The 18,941-nt window shown below is 41.9% G+C and overlaps 1 protein-coding gene across 2 annotated transcripts in view; it reads left to right on the top strand.

Annotated features, from left to right (window-relative positions):
* The first annotated feature begins 1,690 nt into the window (after positions 1–1,690).
* gldc (glycine dehydrogenase (decarboxylating)) overlaps positions 1,691–18,941 on the top strand; it is a 200,409-nt gene continuing 183,158 nt past the window's right edge. Inside the window, exons 1-2 of one of the 2 annotated variants that reach the window (XM_073048372.1) lie at positions 1,691–2,079; positions 2,403–2,481. In XM_073048372.1, coding sequence (XP_072904473.1) covers positions 1,786–2,079; positions 2,403–2,481 — 373 coding nt within the window. In that variant the 5' untranslated portion in view covers positions 1,691–1,785. Of the gene's footprint in view, positions 2,080–2,402; positions 2,482–18,941 lie in introns of those variants that run through there. The other variant, XM_073048373.1, reaches the window with a different exon arrangement.

Raw genomic sequence — 18,941 nt, 5'->3', positions numbered from 1 at the left:
ATATCTAATCTCCTCAAACGCCTAATGAAGTAAAGCCACTGCCATTCCTTCTTTGTAACTGCATTGATATGTTGGGCCCAGGATAGACCCTCAGAGATATTGACACCCGGGAACTTGAAATTGCTCACTCTTTTTCCACTTCTCATCCCTCTATAAGGACTGGTGTGTATTACCCTCGTCTAACCCTTTCAGAAGTCCATAATCAGCCCTTTGGTTTGACTGACATTGAGTGCAAAATTGTTGCTGCAACACCACTCAACTACCTGACCACTTGATAAAGGTTGAACAGGCTAGGGTTTCATTCCCTTGGATGTTGAAGAGTGAGTGGAGATTTGATGGAGTTATACAAAATTATGTTGGGTAAATCCAAGCAGACTTCTTCCACTGAGTTTGGGTGAGACTAGAGGTCATGGGTTAAAGGTGAAAGGTGAATTGGATAGGGGGAATACGAGGGAGAACATATTCACTCAGAGGGTGGTGAGAACATGGACCTAGCTGTCAGCAGGAGTGGTGTTGGTAATGTACTGTACCTGTCTTAATCACTTCCTCTGGAATCTCATCCCATATGCTGACCACCCTTTGGCTGAAAAAGTTGCCCCTCTGATGCCTGTTAAATCTTTTCCCCTTCACCCTAAACCTGTGTCCTTTAGTTCTTGATTCCCCACCCAGGGAAACGACTGGGCATTCACCTCATGGCTTTATGCACTTCTCTATGATCACCTCTTATTCTCCTACGCTCTAGTGAAAAGAGTCCCAACCTGCCTAACCACTATCCATAACTCAGTTGCCGAAGTCCGGGCCCCACGATGTGATTGCGTCTGAGTGTTTACACCGAGGTCTTGGTTTTGCACAGTCTTTTCTTTCCATTATCTTGTTTCATTTATCTGCTGTGTGCTGTCCACTGCGTACATGTTGTTGCTGTTGCATGCAAGTTTTTCTTTATACCTACACCAGAATGTCCTTGCGCACATAACAATAAATTTGACTTGATTTGAAATTTTCCTGTTCACAAATATGCCTATTGAAAACGAATGCATTAAATCGATGTGTAATTATGTGTCGATAGATATGTTGGGGTGATATGGTAGCATAGTGGGTAGCACAATTCTTTACAGTATCGGCAACCTGGGCTCAATTCCTGCCACTGTCTTTACATTCTCCCTATGACTGTGTGGGTTTCCTCCTGGTGCTCTGGTTTCCTCCCACAGATGTACTGGTTGGTAGGTTGTATCGTGATAACTTGTCCCATGAGTAGGCTAAGATTAAATTGGGGGATTGATGGGCTGCATGGTTTGAAGGGCTATTTCACACTGTATCTCATTATTCTAATGTATTAACTGTACATATTGTGAATAATTTCTGGAAAATAGTACCATACCTGACGTGAGATTCATTTCCACAATAGCACATTCGACCTGTTCCCAGCAGATGGCACTAGAAGTTGCAAATGCCCGATAGTATGCGTGACTGAGAAGTATTACCACCTTCCCTTCTGAATATCTTGCAATGCAAGCTGCTTTTTCAGACCCTAGAACATGCGATGCATGCAAATACAGAGCTGCACGACTGCCAGAATTCTCAACTGTACCCGAAAGAGAGTTAGTTTGAAGGAAAAACAAATGCTTGCATTAAAATATAATGTTTGGGGGGCTTGTCCGTACGTCATGGTTACGGAGGCACTTGATTGGACGTTGATATATAAAGCAGAGTCGCTCCGCTTACGGTTTAGTTCATTACCCCAAGTGATTTTTTAATCTGAAAAGTGAGCGCAGTGAGCTGGCGAGAATGCAATGCTGTGTGAAATCCTGGGGATTCCTGGCAGCTGGTCGTAGTCTAACCCACACCTGCCAGAAACTTGGAGGAGGGAGGCTCGCACCAGGCAGACTGCTGGTTTTAAGCACAAACTGTGGAGGAAAACAAGATGCCTCAAGCGGGAGCGTACGAGCTCTGGCCACCACCTCTGCAAACCGGGCAAGGCTGATGGACAACATCCTCCCAAGGCACGATGACTTCTCAGAGAGACACATCGGACCCGGAGACAAAGAAAAGAGAGAAATGCTGGACACGTTAGGAGTGGCGGTAAAAAAAAATCTCTTCTCTCACTATTCTTTACTGCTCCCTGTTTTACTTCAAGTTTAAAGTGGTCGGAGGGTATCCCCGAGCAAGTCCCCAAAGTGCATGTAATGTTGCAACTTCCAGATCAAGTGGTTGGGAGCATTTTTTTCGGATTTCCACTTGATAAGAAACGCTTGTTTTAAAAACTCAGCAGCAACTGAAGATGGGGGGGGGGAGTAATTTGCAACTTTACAATTTAAAGTTTTGGTTGGAAAGTGTTTACAGTTTTGCATTTTTTCCTGGAATTGCTTTTAATGTATTTCATTTTTTTTGTTTTGCACTGCTAGAGTATTGACGAACTGATTGACAATACTATTCCCAAGAGCATCCGCCTCGCTAGACCCTTGAGAATGGACGACCCCGTATGTGAGTAAACTGCATTATTGCAATTAATAAATATTCATTGGAACGCAAAGGTAGAGTTTGGAAAGACGCCGAGCAGTGTTCCTTTTATCTGCTACATTGCAACATAAATTTCAGATGCGACCCGGACCCTTAGCCTTATTAGGTATAGGTGAAGTCTGGTGCTTTTTTCTCTACAAATCACGAGGGAAGGGGAGGGGATTGCGATGATAAAGCAGCTTAACACCGTGTAAAGTTCATTTGCTACGGCGCCTCAGCTCCCGGTGTCTGGTCTAGATTTCATCAACCCAAGAGCATGCCTTAAGTCCTGTAGCTGGGATAGTTTGCCCTGACCCCCGCTATCGCTCGGGTTGCGTCTGATTGTCGTTTCGCCACTCTCATGACCACCACCAATACTACTTTTTGTTTGTATTTTCTTGAAGTCAAGAGTCTTCGAGCTTGTGTGGAGCCTGATTCCCTAAAAGAAACTGCCAGATGTGACTCAATCTTACTATTTGTGATCACATTATTGAAAAGTAAATTCACCTACATTTAAAGTTCTGAAAGCCTTGCTGTAGAGTCATGGGTTTTTGTACAAGTATACAGCACAGAAGCAGGCCATTTGGCCCATCTCGTCCATGCTGACTAAGTTGCCCACCTGACCTAGTCCAATTTGCTTTCATTTGACCCAAACCCTTCCTGTTGAGGGACCTGCTCACATATCTTCTAAATGTTGCTATTGTACTGTACCTGCTTCTACTACTTCCTTTGTGATTTCACTCTCACTCTGTGTGTGTGTGTGTGTGTGTGTGTGTGTGTGTGTGTGTGTGTGTGTGTGTGTGTGTGTGTGTGTGTGTGTGGGTGGGTGTGTGGAATGGCCCCTTAATATTTGTTTTGTCTCACCTTAATTCTGGGTCTTCCAGTTTGAGATTCCTCCTAACCTGGAAGAAAGACTGACCATCCACTTAATATGTGTACCTTGTAATTTTATATACCTCTATATGGTCACCCCCTTCAGCACAGGTAACCTCTATATGGTCACCTATGCTCTGGGGGGGGGGGGTGACCATATAGAGGTATATAAGGGGGGCTTGTATAACTCAAGTTCACTACACAAAGTAACATTCTTGTGAATCTTTTTTGCACCCTTCCAAACTTAATGACATTCTTTCTATAGCCAGGTGACCAGAACAGCAAATCATACTCCCAAGTGTGGCCCCAATAATGTCTGACAAAATGAAATCCCAACTCGTACTCATCACCCTGACCAGTGAAGGCAAGTGTACCAAACACTTTCTTCATTGGCCTCTCTACCTCTTGCCACTTTCACGGAACTATGTCACTGTACCTCTGGGTGTTCCTGTTCTACAGCACTCCACAGGGTCCTGTCATTTTCTGTGTAATGTGAAGACTAGAAAAAAGAAATAGAAGATGTGAAATGGGCCAGGGCAAGGGAGGATGGTGCTGAAGAATTCCTCCCTTCATGTCTGCTTGGAACTTTGAAGAATGTTAAAGGTTTTCAACTGTATGCAATGTAGTGCATTGAAATGCAGGTTTATCATAACATTCAATTCAGTAAAGATGGTATGTAAGAGATCTTCTGCACCACCCTCCCTTGCCCTGTGGAAATTGATCATAGCCGTAAAGTCGTGGCATGAAAACGAGTCTCTTGGACCGCGGAACCCATGGCAACTATCACACACCCATTTACTCTAATCCTTCACTTATCCCATTTATTCTCCCTGTGTTCCTGTTAACTCCCCTCAAGATTGCCTGCACTGACAATTAATCTTCTAGACTTCATGTCTTTGGGAGGTGGCAGGAAGCAGGAGCACCTGGGAGAATGTGTAAACTGAACACACAGTACCCAAGGTCAGGATTAAACCAGATTGCTGGAGCTGTGAGCTGGCAAATCTGTTTATTTATGCTGCCTATTAATCTTGCTTTCTCCCAACCAGGTAGGATTTCATTTCATTATGGTACTTGTAGTCAAAATGCCACTTTAGATAAGCTCATTTCTTAAGAGTTGAGCCAGAAAGCTCTTCTTTTTAAAAAAAAAACTCACACACGCAGCTAATAGGAAGATTTTGCCTAGTCAACTTGCATTTCTCTTGACAACTGAATTTAACCATAATAATCCCCACAATCTTGTAAGCTTAGATTTCACAACAGTGTTTGTTACCATTCCACCTTAAAGTTAATTAAGATCAAAGCTTTTGGGGAATTTAATAGGGTTGGAGACATGATGTGGTTTGTACATGTGTTTTATATTGGGGCATTTCTCGGTTACATTACTTTCAGTTGACTATAAGGTCAGAATAGGAATGAGGCTATTGGTATCAAAGTTGTTAAAATTTACAGCTCAAAAGGAGGCAGTAGTGCCTGGACTGTAATGCCAGCTATTAAAGTAAATCTTATCTTCTCTAATTCCACTTTCCTATTCATGGTCAATTGCACTGTACGTTGCAGATAAGAACATTTCTGTCTCTGCTGCCCTATTGGCCCAAAACTGCTCCAGTTTCTCTATTTCAAATCTTTGTCTTTGTCAGCCTCCTCTTTCAGCTTCCTCAAATTCCTGGACACCTTAATTAAACCTTTCTCAATTTCCTCTGTTTGGAAGTGACAACTGCTGATCCAAACTTCCTCTGAACCACTTCAAAAAGGCCTTTCGATGACGTGGTTCTTAGAATTGTGCAACATATTCTAGCTGTGGCCAAGCTAGTAGTTTACTCATTTCCTACGTGATCTTCCTGTTCCATACCTTTGCCAGTCTGGTAGAACTTTTTAAAGACATTCTTTTATCAACGTAACTGCTACTCTCTCACATATTCCTAGGTGTCTCTGCTCCATTTCACTTATAAGTGTCTTTCCTTTTCACAGTATTTATTTGAGATTGTCAAGTGCAATACTTCACGCTTTCTGGGATTAAAGTTCATCTGTCATCTGGCCAGCTGCTTGCCCATTGATAATCACAAAAGCAATTTCTGTATCAATCTCTAGACTTTGTGATGTTCCCTGCATTTTAGCATCAAGTAAATCAACAACTTTTTTTCTTGAGTGAGCATTGTCTAACGTTACTGTGAACCCACCCGGTTAATAAGATGACATTGGCTTTAACCCCGTTGATTCCTCTCACTGAGTTAATTTTAGATTCATTATGCCATTTTCCCTCTGATTCCATGGGCTTTTACTTTTCAGACCAGTCAATCTTCTGGGACCTTGTAGATCAACATTGACCAGCACTGCTAATGCACGAGATAATCTGTAGGTGCTGAGTGCATGTGAAGCCTCTGGGATGTACTGTGAGCTTGAGGATAATGGGGGTGTGTTGTCACTATCCAGTGTAATGTTGCTAAGTTATTGCCATAGATTCAAGTTGAGCAAGCCACACATTTCATCACTTGTCCTTGTTTCTCATACTTCTGATTACAGAAGAAGAAATCAATGTTGTAAACAAAAGAAACTACTTATAATGATGATTAGTGAGGCACAGAGGGATCTGTATTTACTGACAAGTACCTTTATGTGAATTCATGCACTAAATACCTGTGAGCACACCCGCTAAGTATCCCTGACTCTCTTGAATAGTCAAAGAATAGCAAATATATTACCCAGACAAAAGAGTTTACGCTGACCAGGTGTTCCTCATTATACCAATTCACTCACCACATGTTTCACACAGGGTTGCTTGCACTTGTATCTGCGATGTACCAGCACACCCAAAGCATCCGCTTTGATCCATTCCTTATCAATTCAAATATCGCATTCCAGTGTCATTGGCCACAGGTCCTGTGTCTGTCCTTTAACACCTTGTTATTGGCTCTGCTCCAAGCCAGCATCAGTATATTGCCCTTTTCCCATCAAGTGACAGTCGATAATTTATGGCTCTTTGTTCTCGAATCACTTCAGGCAGGCATCAACCCCAATATTCACAAACCTGCATGTTATAGCCAACCAAAGGACATCTCACAAGTAACTTCTTATTTGGAAATGATCTCCAGTCCAGCACATTTCCTGAAGTATCATTGTCTCTTCCTTAAAACATTGATCAAGCCCAGCATGTCAAGCTCTCAAAATGGAGAATAGTGTCTTCACAAAATGGCAGCCTCCATCCCCCAAGCATGCAGCAAGATTAAAGACAATGAGTCTGTCTGCTTCCACTGTCCTGATTCATATGAATTCACTGATTTGTAGGTTGTCATTCTTTCTGGCCAACATTAATCTGCCCATCGAATCTAAACTAGCAATCACATCTTGCTCACCAGTAATCTATACTCTTTTTCATATCCATCAGCTCGACCTTTAATTTTCATATCACTCACCTTTACCATGTGTACCTTGTTAACTTACCAATTGTTAACTGGGAACAACCCTGTTTAAACAAGTAATTAACGACCTAATTCACCAGGAGTACCCTGGTACCTACCTACCTACCTACCAGTGATGCTCTGTTAACCTATTATTGTAATCTACCAGTGCCAATTGTTGTCAGCCTTGCTCTGAACTTTGACTTGCTAGTCAAGAAGTTCAATATACTTTTTTGGATGTTAAACAGTTATATTTGTAAAGATTTGAGTTCTGTTTTCAGAAATGTTATTTCAGTTTCTCTGTCATAGCTCTCATTTTCTTTAAGTATGTATTTCTTGTTTGCCCTGATATTGTCCATTTCCCAATCATTAATCAATCTGATTTTGTGAAGGAGATGCTCATTTGCATTTCACACTCTTTTGGGTACCACTGCCTTAGAGTTTGAGAGAGACAGGTTCAATCCTGACTCTGCTGTTGGCTGTGTGGAGTTTGTGTGTTCTGGTGATTTGCTTGAGTTTCTCTCAGGTATTTTGCTTTCTTCCTAAAGTGCAAGGAGGGTTGATGGGAATGTGGGAAAATAAAGCTGGTTTAGTGGGAAACGGGTATTTCATACAACACACACAAAATGCTGGTGGAACACAGCAGGCCAGGCAGCATCTATAGGGAGAAGCACTGTTGACATTTTGGGCCGAGACCCTTCGTCAGGACATTATTTCAAACATGAAATAACGGGTATTTCATGTTTGGTGCAGTGTCAGTGTCCAGGGACTTGTTTCATATTCTGTGACTCTGAAATACCAAATTTCTCTTGCCAAACAATTGTGGTCTTGTACATATAGCAACAGAAGAATAGCCCTTAACTTGGCAATAGAGTTATTGAGGCACCGTCTTTTGACAGTGTTTCCGTAGCAGCTATTCTTGTTTTTACGAGGCCAAGTTGCTAGCTTGATGCTCAATCCGGCTTGCATTCGAACTCGGGAACCTTTGCTCCGGAGTCCAGCGCTGATATTATTGCGCCACCAAGCGGGGCATATATAGCAACATACTGCATTAAAATTGGTAAGTTGTACCTGGACATGTCTAGCAACAGCTAGCATTAACACCCACCTTCACCATTATCAAAACTGAAACAAATTGGTAAAATTTGCATTTGTAGAGCAGCAAAAGAGGCAGGGCATCTAAGGAGCCATCGCTACAATTTCAGAGAGGTCTGAAAGCCAGTAGATTGAACACCAGCAAATAAAAATATGCAGACAAGTTTACCATGTGAGTGTAGAAGCTGAGTAGGTTCTGTTCTCAGTAAAATATCTTGATACCTTTGGTATGACTGAGTCTTGTTTGACTTCGTACAATATTATTTCAAATCATTGCCCCTTGTGATCTCCTTTCAGTTCTCTGAGAAACTTCTAAACACCTTCATTTAATCTCTCTACCTCCTCTGTTCCAAAGAGACAACTGCTGCCCATCCAGGTTCCTTTATAACTGGCAACGTCTGATAAATTTCCTCTGCAGCACTTCTGGTGCCTTCCTGTCCTTTCAATGATATAGTATGTAGAATGGTCTACCATACTGAAGCTGGTCTTTACACATTTCTTAAATATTGTTCTTGTGCTGTGCTGTGGCTAATCTGGTAGAACTTCTGGAATACAGTTTATCAACCTATCCTGTACCCTTGGACAGATCCCTCTGTTCCACTTCACCGGTCAATATCTTGCCATTTTATTTATTTGAGTTCTTCAAATGCAGTTGTTTACATCTTTTCTAAACTGAGTTCATCTGTCTTATCAGTTGACTTCCATTGGTATTTTACAGTGTTCAGCTTTCTCCCTATCAACCACAAAAGGTATTTCTGTATTTATCTGCAAGCTTTATAATGCCCCCAACATTTTAGCATTAGTTGTATGTCAATTGTACAGTAGACACTATTTTACACAGATATAATCAATAAATTAATTGATTAGTCATTAAAATTAAACATTGACTTCCTCCCCTCCCTTTGTAGGCACACATGAAGACACGCTTTGTCCTGCATTATGTGCAGAGAGTTAAGGAAAAGTTACATTAAAGTCTTGTGTTGCTAATGTAGTTAAACTTTAGTAATGGAACATGTATACATTAATAAATGTTTTGAAGTACAGTCCTGAGGTTCTTTCAATAATTGGACAAATGCTGCTGCAGAGAAGTGGTGTTCAAAGCCCTGGCATTGATTTAAAAATAATAAAGAATAAAACAGTGAATCAGTAAAGGCTTGTTCTAGAGTGGATAAGTTTAAGATCACATGAGGTTCCTTCCCCAAGTATTTTCCACTTTTGATCTCATTCTGCATTCTTGTACCTCAGTGTATTTCTGTCTTTATTACAGCAACTGCTGTGCAGAAAGGAAATGAGAAGAGAATACTTCACTCCTTTCATTTGCTTTGATGTGAAGAAAGTAGAAAGTAGTTAAATTGAACTCCAGACTGCTGCAGTTTTCTCTATGTATATTGTTTTTGTTGTAGCGATAGTTTAAATTGACAATATCTGCTTGTCGCATGGTAACTACAGAATTCTCTTTTAAACTTGAATAATATCTTGTGCTTCAGGCTCAATTCTATTGCTTAATTGGAGTTGTACAGCATGGAAACTGGCTGCTCAGCTCAACTGGTCCATGCCAACCAAGGTGCCCCATCCAAGTTGGTCCCATTTGCAGCTTTTGACTTCTGTACTTCCAATCCATGCATCTCTCCAACTGTTTTTAAAAGCAACTTCTGGGTGATTAAGTTCAGGTTACTGATACTGAAGTCAAAGAAATGAAAGGCTTTTTTTCTCTCAGACACTAATAGTGTAGGTTTTCACAAATAAAACAACGAGGTATTTTGTTTAATTAAACCTGTAACACATTTTATTGAACTCCAAAACTTAAAAACCAAAGCATGATGAGAATCTTGCATAACAACGTCATCACGTCTGACTAGCCTCTTAAAGCGAAGCCCCAACTCAGTGTCAGCAGTTGTGAGTTATGTACCATGAACATGTGCAACTTTCTTTCCAGAAACTCTAGGACAATCAAACTTGGTTTCCATGTCCTATTACTTTTCTCAGAAGTATTTCTGCTTTTACCTCCTTCAAAACTCTCAAGTGCTTTGAAGTCACCATTTGATGTCAAGTTCTGACACATGATGTAACTTAGTTTTCTTGAACCAGCCTCCAGGCTTTCAAGTCAAGTCACTTTTTATTGTCATTTCAACCATAACTGCTGGTACAGTACTCAGTAAAAACGAGACAACATTTTTCAGGACCATGGCGCTACATGAAACAGTACAAAAACTACACTGAACTATGTAAAAACAACACAGAAAAAAAAAACTGCACTAGACTACAGACCTACAGACTGCATAAAGTGCACAAAACCGTGCAGGCATTACAATAAATAATAAACAAGACAATAGGCACAGTAGAGGGCAGTATGTTGGTGTCAGTCCAGGCTCTGGGTATTGAGGAGTCTGATGGCTTGGGGGAAGAAACTATTACATAGTCTGGTCGTGAGAGCCTGAATACTTCGGTGCCTTTTCCCAGATGGCAGGAGGGAGAAGAGTTTGTATGAGGGGTGCGTGGGGTCCTTCATAATGCTGTTTGCTTTATGGATGCAGCGTGCAGTATAAATGTAATGGTGGGAAGAGAGACCCCAATGATCTTCTCAGCTGATCTCACTATCCGCTGCAGGGTCTTGCGATCCGAGATGGTGCAATTTCCAAACCAGGCAGTGATGCAGTTGCTCAGGATGCTCTCAATACAACCCCTGTAGAATGTGATGAGGATGGAGGGTGGGAGATCTTGCAGAACAACTAATGGAGTACTGTGTCCAGTTCTGGTCGCCTTACTATAGGAAGGATGTGGAAGCATTGGAACGGGTACAGAGGAGATTTACCAGGATGCTGCCTGGTTTAGAGAGTATGGAGTATGATCAGAGATTAAGGGAGCTAGGGCTTTACTCTTTGGAGAGGAGGAGGATGAGAAGAGACATGATAAAGGTGTACAAGATATTAAGAGGAATAGACAGAGTGGACAGCCAGCACCTCTTCCCCAGGGCACCACTGCTCAGTACAAGAGGATATGGCTTTAAGGTAAGGGGAGGGAAGTTCAAGGGGGATATTAGAGGAAGGTTTTTCACTCAATAGACAATAGAACGTAGGTGCAGGAGTAGGCCATTTGGCCCTTCTAGCCAGCACCGCCATTCGCTGTGATCATGGCTGATCATACACAATCCCCGTTCCTGCCCTCTCCCCATATCCCTTGACCCCGCTATCTATAAGAGCTCTATCTAACTCTCTCTTGAAAGCATCCAGAGACTTGGCCTCCACTGCCTTCTGGGCAGAGCATTCCACATATCCACCACTCTCTGGGTGAAAAAGTTTTTCCGCATCTCTGTTCTAAATGGCCTACCCCTTATTCTTAAACTGTGGCCTCTAGCTCTGGATTCACCCATCAGCGGTGTCAACCTGAAATTATTAACCTGCTCAGTTGAGGAAAAACACCAGAGACACGAAATTACCTCTGAAACGGTTTTTATTCAGAGAGGAGTTCGCAGCCCCACGCACTTCGGGCGTAAGGTAGCCAACTTCCAATTTGTCGGTTTACAAAGGTCATACTTAAACCCAAAAGCAGGGTACTACATTCGCAAATATGGTTACCGATTCAAATTCATCAATTGATTGGCTATTGCATAGCTAAGCACGCGAAATACTCAGAATAAGCATAGACGCAAGCGTAATACTCGGAATGCATACGGACGCAAGCAAAACACTCAAAATAGGTATATGGCTTAAAATACTTTGCCAAACACATTGTCTTGTGGTCGCAGGTTCCCTTTTCTTTGTGGTTGCCACCTGCTATCTGGAATCTTATCTTAGCTGCTTCCCCAATAACGTATCCTCCCACTGGTCCTGTCTACATATTTTGCTACACTTACCCCTCGTCCACCCCTTCTACACGTACCCCTTACACTCTTCACATTCTCAGCGGGAACATGCTTCCTGCCTCCAGTGTGTCCAATCCCTTAATAATCTTTTATGTTTCAATCAGATCCCCTCTCATCCTTCTAAATTCCAGTGTATACAAGCCCAGTTGCTCCAATCTTTCAGAGAGTGGTTGGTGTGTGGAATGCACTGCCTGAGTCAGTGGTGGAGGCAGATAGTGAAGTTTAAGAGACTACTAGACAGGTATATGGAGGAATTTAAGGTGGGGGGTTATATGGGAGGCAGGGTTTGAGGGTCGGAAGGGCCTGTAATGTGCTGTACTATTCTATGTCTATGAGATGGACTTTCCTCAGACTTTGCAGAAAGTAGAGACGCTGTTGGGCTTTCTTTGCTATGGAGCTGATGTTGAGGGACCAGGTGAGATTCTCCGCCAGGTGAACACCAAGAAATTTGGTGCTCTTTAACAATCTCTACCGAGGAGCCGTCGATATTCAGTGGGGAGTGATCGCTCCGTGCCCTCCTGAAGTCAACAACCATCTCTTTTGTTTTGTTCACATTCAGAGACAGGTTGTTGGCACTGCACCAGTCCATTAGCCGCTGCACCTCCTCTCTGTATGCTGACTCATTGTTCTTGATGATGAGATCCCCACGGTCGTGTCATCGGTGAACTTGATGTGGTTAGAGCTGTGTGTTGCAGTACATTTGTGGGTCAGCAGTGGACTGAGCACACAGCCCTGGGGAGCCCCTGTGCTCAGTGCGATGGTGGTGGAGAATCTGTCTCTGATCCAGACTGACTGAGGTCTCCCAGTCAGGCAGTCTAGTATCCATTTGCAGAGGGAGGTGTTCAGGCCTAGTAGGCTCAGCTTTCCAATCAGTTTCTGAGGGATGATTGTTTTGAATGCTGAACTGAAGTCTATGAACAGCATTTGAACGTATGTGTCTTTTTTGTCCAGGTGGACAAAATGTCATAATGATCTTAAAAGAACACAGAGAAATTGGACACTTTGTGGCCTATTGCGAATTGTATTTACTCATCGCCCATTTGCTTCACCCAAACATTCACATGTTTTTACTTGATTGTGACTCGGTAAGTGAATAACTTTAAGGAGAAATGATGTAAACCTGAGAATACTTTAAGAAACTGGAAGAAGGCAGATTCTAATCAGGACCCCATGCTTGTGGTGTCGTCATAGGAAGAATCTACATTTGTGCACATGCAAGTTTCACAATGGCACATATGGTCAACTGCCCTTTTGCACAGTAAATTTCCACAGTACTTTGTCCACTTCCGTTATTGATTTCTGCATTACTCACCTGAATGCATGTTACTCGCAAGTTCAAAGTAAATTTATTATCAAAGTACATATATGTAAGCATATACAGCCCTGAGATTAATTCTCTTGTGGGCATACTCATTAAATCCATAGTAGAATAATAACCATAATCGAATCAATGAAAGCACACCAAATGAGCATCCAGCCAGTGTGCAAAAGACAACAAGCTGTGAAATACAAATAGGAAGAAGTAATAATAAGAAGTAAATATTGAGAATAGGAGATGACGAGTCCTTGAAATCAAGTCCATAGGTTGTGGGAACAGTTCAGTCATCGGGTAAGTAAAGTTGAGTGAAGTTATCCCATTTGGTTCAAGAGCCTGATGGTTGAGGGGTGATAACTGCTCCTGAACCTGGTGGTGTGAGTCCTGAGGCTCCAGTACCACCTTCGTGATGGCAGTAGCAAGAAGAGAGCTTGACCAGGGTGGTGGGAGTCCCTGATGATGGTTGCTGCTTTCCCGTGACAATGATCTGTGTAGATGTGCTCAATTGTGGGAAGTGGTCTACCTGTGATAGACTGGGCCATGTCTACTAATTTTTGTAGGATTTTTCTGTTAAAGGGCATTGGAGTTTCCATACCATGCTGTGATGCAGCCAGTCAATGTACTGTCCACCACACATTAGAAGTTTATCAGAATTTTAGATGACATGCTGAATCTTCACAGACTCCTAAAGAAGTAGAGGTGTAATGACACTTGCTGGCCCAGGGTAAGCCCTCTGAAATGATAACACTGAGGAATTTAAATTTGTTGAACCCCTCCACCTCTGATCTCCCAATGAGGACTGATGCATGGATCTGTGGTTTCATCCTCCTGAAGGCAATAATTGGCTCCTTGGTCTTGCTGACATTGAATGAGAGGTGGTTGTTATGGCACCATTCAGCCAGCTTTTCAGTCTCCCTCCTATATGCTGATTCATCACCACCTTTGATTCAGCCTATGATAGTGTTGTCATCAGCAAACTTAAATGTGGCATTGGAGGTGTGCTCAGCCACACAGTCATAAAAGCAAGTAGAACAGGGATCTAAGCACACAGCCTTGTGGTGCACCTATGCTGATGGAGATTATAGAAGAAATGTTGGTGTCAATCCGAACTGATTGGGATCTGCAAGGGAGGAAATTGAGGATCCAATGAACATAACAAGAAGTAGTGACATAATGTAAACTGGCTTGATTTTCTCTTTTAATTCTGTTCTATATTTAGTAAAATCAATGACACTGTTTCTTTTAATGAGCCCTTGCAGGTTTTTTTTAAGTTAAGCCATCATTCTGCATTTAAAAATCCATCATTTAACCAGCAGCTGTAAAACTCTAGGTTTGTCACTTTCAAACATGCAAAAAAGGTGATAGTTTGATTAAAACCTGTTACTTTGGGGGGGGGGGGGGGTGTTTAAAAAAAACAACAAACTTTTTCTTTGTAATTATAAACCATTATATCTGTGAATTGCATTATTGTCTACTTTGTCTTTCCTGTGGCCCAAAATTGTAATCTTAATGCTTCATTTAGTCTTGGATCATCTCTCTAATCAAGGATGCCTTAGTTCTGCTACACTTCTGAGCTATTGGTGGAGCCTGTGTCTGAACTCTGTTAATTGGGGTTTTATGCTCACAAGCTACCACTCTGAATGTGATGCAGTGACATTTGACGGATCTAGAATCTTGGTCCAATGGCAGAGGGATCCAGGATGAATGGAGGACGGACTCTGCTGCTGAGACTTGGCAAATACACATGCATGTGCATTCTGACCATTTACCTATTGTAAACTCTCTGGTGTTTAAAATCAAGAGGCGACTGTCCTCTGTTTTTAAGATCAGCAAGTTCTGTCAAGGAGAGGATTTGTTCCACCAACATCCTGTACAAATGTGCCATAATTCATTTTGGTTTTTAGTACCCCAATTTGTACCACATGAATTGTAGCACTTTTTAATGCTGTTTTTAGGGATCTGTATTGAAATTTAATATTTTATTCCTTCTGATGCCATGTGAATGTAATGGTGCCATAGGTAAGTTTTTCATTGCACCTGTACATGTGCATATGACAATAATTTCAGCTTTGACTTTGTCCTTCACTCATAATGTTATGAGGTTCACTATCTTTGTTCATTGATATATCTTCAAAATACATGGTTGTTGATTCACTGTGCCTTCCCAGCTATCATGGTTAATTTCATTTTTATGAATAAGCTTTTGATAAGTCTCTTGCTAGCCCTTTGATCAACTCATCTGTCTGAACCATGATGCCCAATCATAAGCTAATTCCACTTGCCTACATTTGACCCATATCCTTTGGGGGTGGAATTTGTATGTTTAAGCAGCACCCTGAGGCTGGCTTTCATTAGAGGCCAGTGACCCTCTTAATTATGGCTCAGATCAGTACAGCACACAAATAAAATCTTTTGCACAACACAGGTGAAATTCTTGAACAAGTCAGTTGACTCATGCATTGTTACATTAGACACTGGTGAGCACTTTGAATGAGAATTCAAAGATACCCTGATTATGCTGATACAAACATATTCAAAGTATGTATGCAGTATACAACTCTAACATTCACCTTCCCCACAGATGGCCACGAAACAAAGAAAAACCATGGAACTCATTCAAAGAGAAACATCAACCCCACTCCCTATGTGCAGGGGGGAAAAAAAAATCACACAAACAGCAACAGAAAGCTACGAGTGAGCAACACAGAATATAAAACACAAAATCAAAATAGTCTAGGCATATTTCAGTTCAGCTCAGTGTTCATTATCTGCAGGCCATCCTGATTCTAAATTGCCCAAATACTGACAGAAAAAAGGAGCCACCAGAAATGAGGAATGCATAATAAAGTGAACTACAAACCCCAATCCACAAACCTGTATCCACGATCCACAATCCCAACAACCTGTATCTGAATATGAACAAAACAAAAGAGATGGTTGTTGACTTCAGAAGAGCACGGAGCGACCACTCCCCGCTGAACATTGATGGCTCTTCTGTTGAGATCGGTAAGAGCACCAAATTTCTTGGTGTTCACCTGACGGAGAATCTCACCTGGTCCCTCAACACCAGCTCCATAGCAAAGAAAGCCCAGCAGCGTCTCTACTTTCTGTGAAGGCTGAGAAAAGTCCATCTCTCACCTCCCCATCCTCACCGCATTCTTCAGAGGATGTATGTTCGGGAATTGCACTGTCTCAGATCGCAAGACTCTGCAGCGGATAGTGAGGTCAGCTGAGAAGATCATCAGGGTCTCTCTTCCCATCATTACAGACATTTACACCACACGCTGCACCCACAAAGCAAACAGCATTGTGAAGGACCCCACGTACCCCTCACACAAACTCCTCTCCCTCCTGCCATCTGGGAAAAGGCACCGAAGCATTCGGGCTCTCACAACCAGACTATGTAACAGTTTCTTCCCCCAAGCCATCAGACTCAATACCCAGAGTCTAGACTGACATCTACATAATTTATTATTATATTGAAATTTGACCTCTACTGTGCTTATTGTCTTTATTATTTATTAATTAATTATTGTACTGCCCTGCACTGTTTTGTGCATTTTATGTCGTCCTATGTAGGTCTGTAGTCTAGTGTAGTTTTTGTGTTGTTTTACTTAGTCTAGTGTAGCCTTGAGTTGTCTCACATAGTCTAGTGTAGTTTTGTGTTGTTTCATGTAGCACCATGGTCCTGGAGGAATGTTTTGTTTTTGCTGTGCACTGTACCAGCAGTTTATGGTCAAAATGACAATAAAAAGTGACGACTTGATTTAAACCTTACTCTGGTACCATCCTCCGATAGTACTGAGGGAGAGTGAAACCATTCAAACGCAGAGACTTTCCATCAGGAGAAGAGACGGAGACCTTTACACAGACACCTTGAAGGCAGCCAAGTGCCAGATCGCTCAATCGGCCAGAAAGTACACCACTAAAATGTAGGTCACAGACTCCCAACAGTCGCAGAACCATATTTGCGGAGGTGGAAGGAAGGCTTGAAAGAAGTAGTTCGGTGAACTATCTGGCAGGTGTCACGCTTGGAAGCAGTGTTTGCTGGCACCTTTTCCCACCAGTTGATAGCATTTGTGTTACACTATTTGCATGAGGATTTCACAATTTCATGAGTACTGCTTTTCATTGTAGTACTTGATTCATCTCTGTCTGCAAAGGTTGCTTCCAGTTATTCACCAGGTTCAAGGACTGCTGCTTCCTTTGATTCTTGAACTAACCTGCAAGCTCTGATCACTAACTCAGTATAGCAACACTCTACACTAAAATGGATATTTTGTTCTAATTGTACTTTTTTCTTGTAATAATTGTGTATAATTTGCATTTAATTTGTTTCTTTTCCCTTGTGAATCCTACTTGTATAATGCTCTGTTCATGTGTCTCTGCTTCAAGCAAGCCTTTCATTGCACTTGTACATGCAAGTAATCGTGCATATAACAATAAACTCAACCTTGAAAAATGGGACTTTGCTTCCTTTGCCAGGCAGTAATTGCCTCCATTCTCCCTTCAATTGAGTGCTTCAATTTATGACCTCCTCCTGTTATTACTCTGCCCATCTAGCCGTCAGTATTCCCGTAGTCAGCTTTATTTCACAATCTCCATTTGCTTACCTTTGCTCCAACTGGCTATGTCCTGTCACCTAAACATTTTCCTTTACTAATGTCTATTTTACTCACCTAACGTGACTTTAAATCACCTCCACTATTGGCTCCTTCTTCACTGTTGTTTGCCTCTCCTCTCCATGTGCCTATCTCTCCAAAGATCATTTAACATTATTGTAGCTGCCTCAACCACTTCCTCTGGCAGTTCATTCCAAGAACTTCTGTTTGAAGAAGTTTCTCCTCTGGTCATTTAAAAAAAAACATATCCCCTCTCAGTTTAAATCTGTGCCCCTGTTTTTCTGTTTCCTTTATCTGGGTCAAAGACTGTGTATTTATGATTCTGTTCATCCCTAAGGTCATCCCTGCACTCTTAAGGAATGAAATCCTCACCTGCCTAAGTCAGGTCCTTGAGTCATGGCAATATTCTTGTAAATCTCCTGTGCATTCTTTCATACTTAATAATATGCTTCCAAGAACAGAGCAACCAACATAGTACACAATTCTCCTTATGCAGCCTGACCCGTGTCTTTAGGACTGCAACACAACATCCTAACTCCCACACTCACTGGCCGGACTAATGAAGGCTATTGTGCTAAACCCCTTCTCCACCGTTCAGTCTGCCACTTTCAGGGCTGTGTACTTGTACTCCTATTCTATATTCTCCTACTTAACTCTTCTACAGCGTGTTTTAGGGTCCAGCTGTTTACTGTGTTTGACTTCCCAAAATGCAAAGCCTTGTACTTATCAGAATTTGCCATTCATTGGTCTACTTGCCTAACTGATCAAGATCCACCATTTATGGTAAACACCTTCACTGGCAATAAAGCCATCTGCAAACTTCCTACGCATGCTTGTAGATTCTCATCACAATCCCTAGTATAAATGACAAACGATGAGCCCACCACTGCTCCCTGTGACACAACTCTAGTCGTGAGAATCCAGACGGGAAGAACTTGTCTTCCACGATCAGCTTTGTTGCTACCATCAAGCCAGTGGTATATTACACTTTGCTAGCTGTTACTGGATCCCATGTGAACTAGCCTTGCATGCATAACCTTGTCCGGTATGTACCTTAGGTGGTTGTGTGAAAGGCAACCACATGATCTCTAGCCATTTCTGGCCATTTTGCTGTTTTTTTTGTGTTTTTTTTTTTGATGACCAAAAGGAAATTTCACTGTTCTGAAAAGGCCAGGTTTCTGAATTATGCCATTTCCATATAACCATATAACAATCACAGCACGGAAACAGGTCATTCCGGCCCTCCTAGTCCGCGCCGAACTCTTAATCTCACCTAGTCCCAC

Source organism: Hemitrygon akajei, chromosome 6 (genome assembly GCF_048418815.1).
Source record: "Hemitrygon akajei chromosome 6, sHemAka1.3, whole genome shotgun sequence".
Classification (NCBI taxonomy): Eukaryota; Metazoa; Chordata; class Chondrichthyes; order Myliobatiformes; family Dasyatidae; genus Hemitrygon; species Hemitrygon akajei.
Note: the sequence above shows the minus strand (reverse complement) of the source record. Positions and strands in the feature narration are given on the sequence as shown.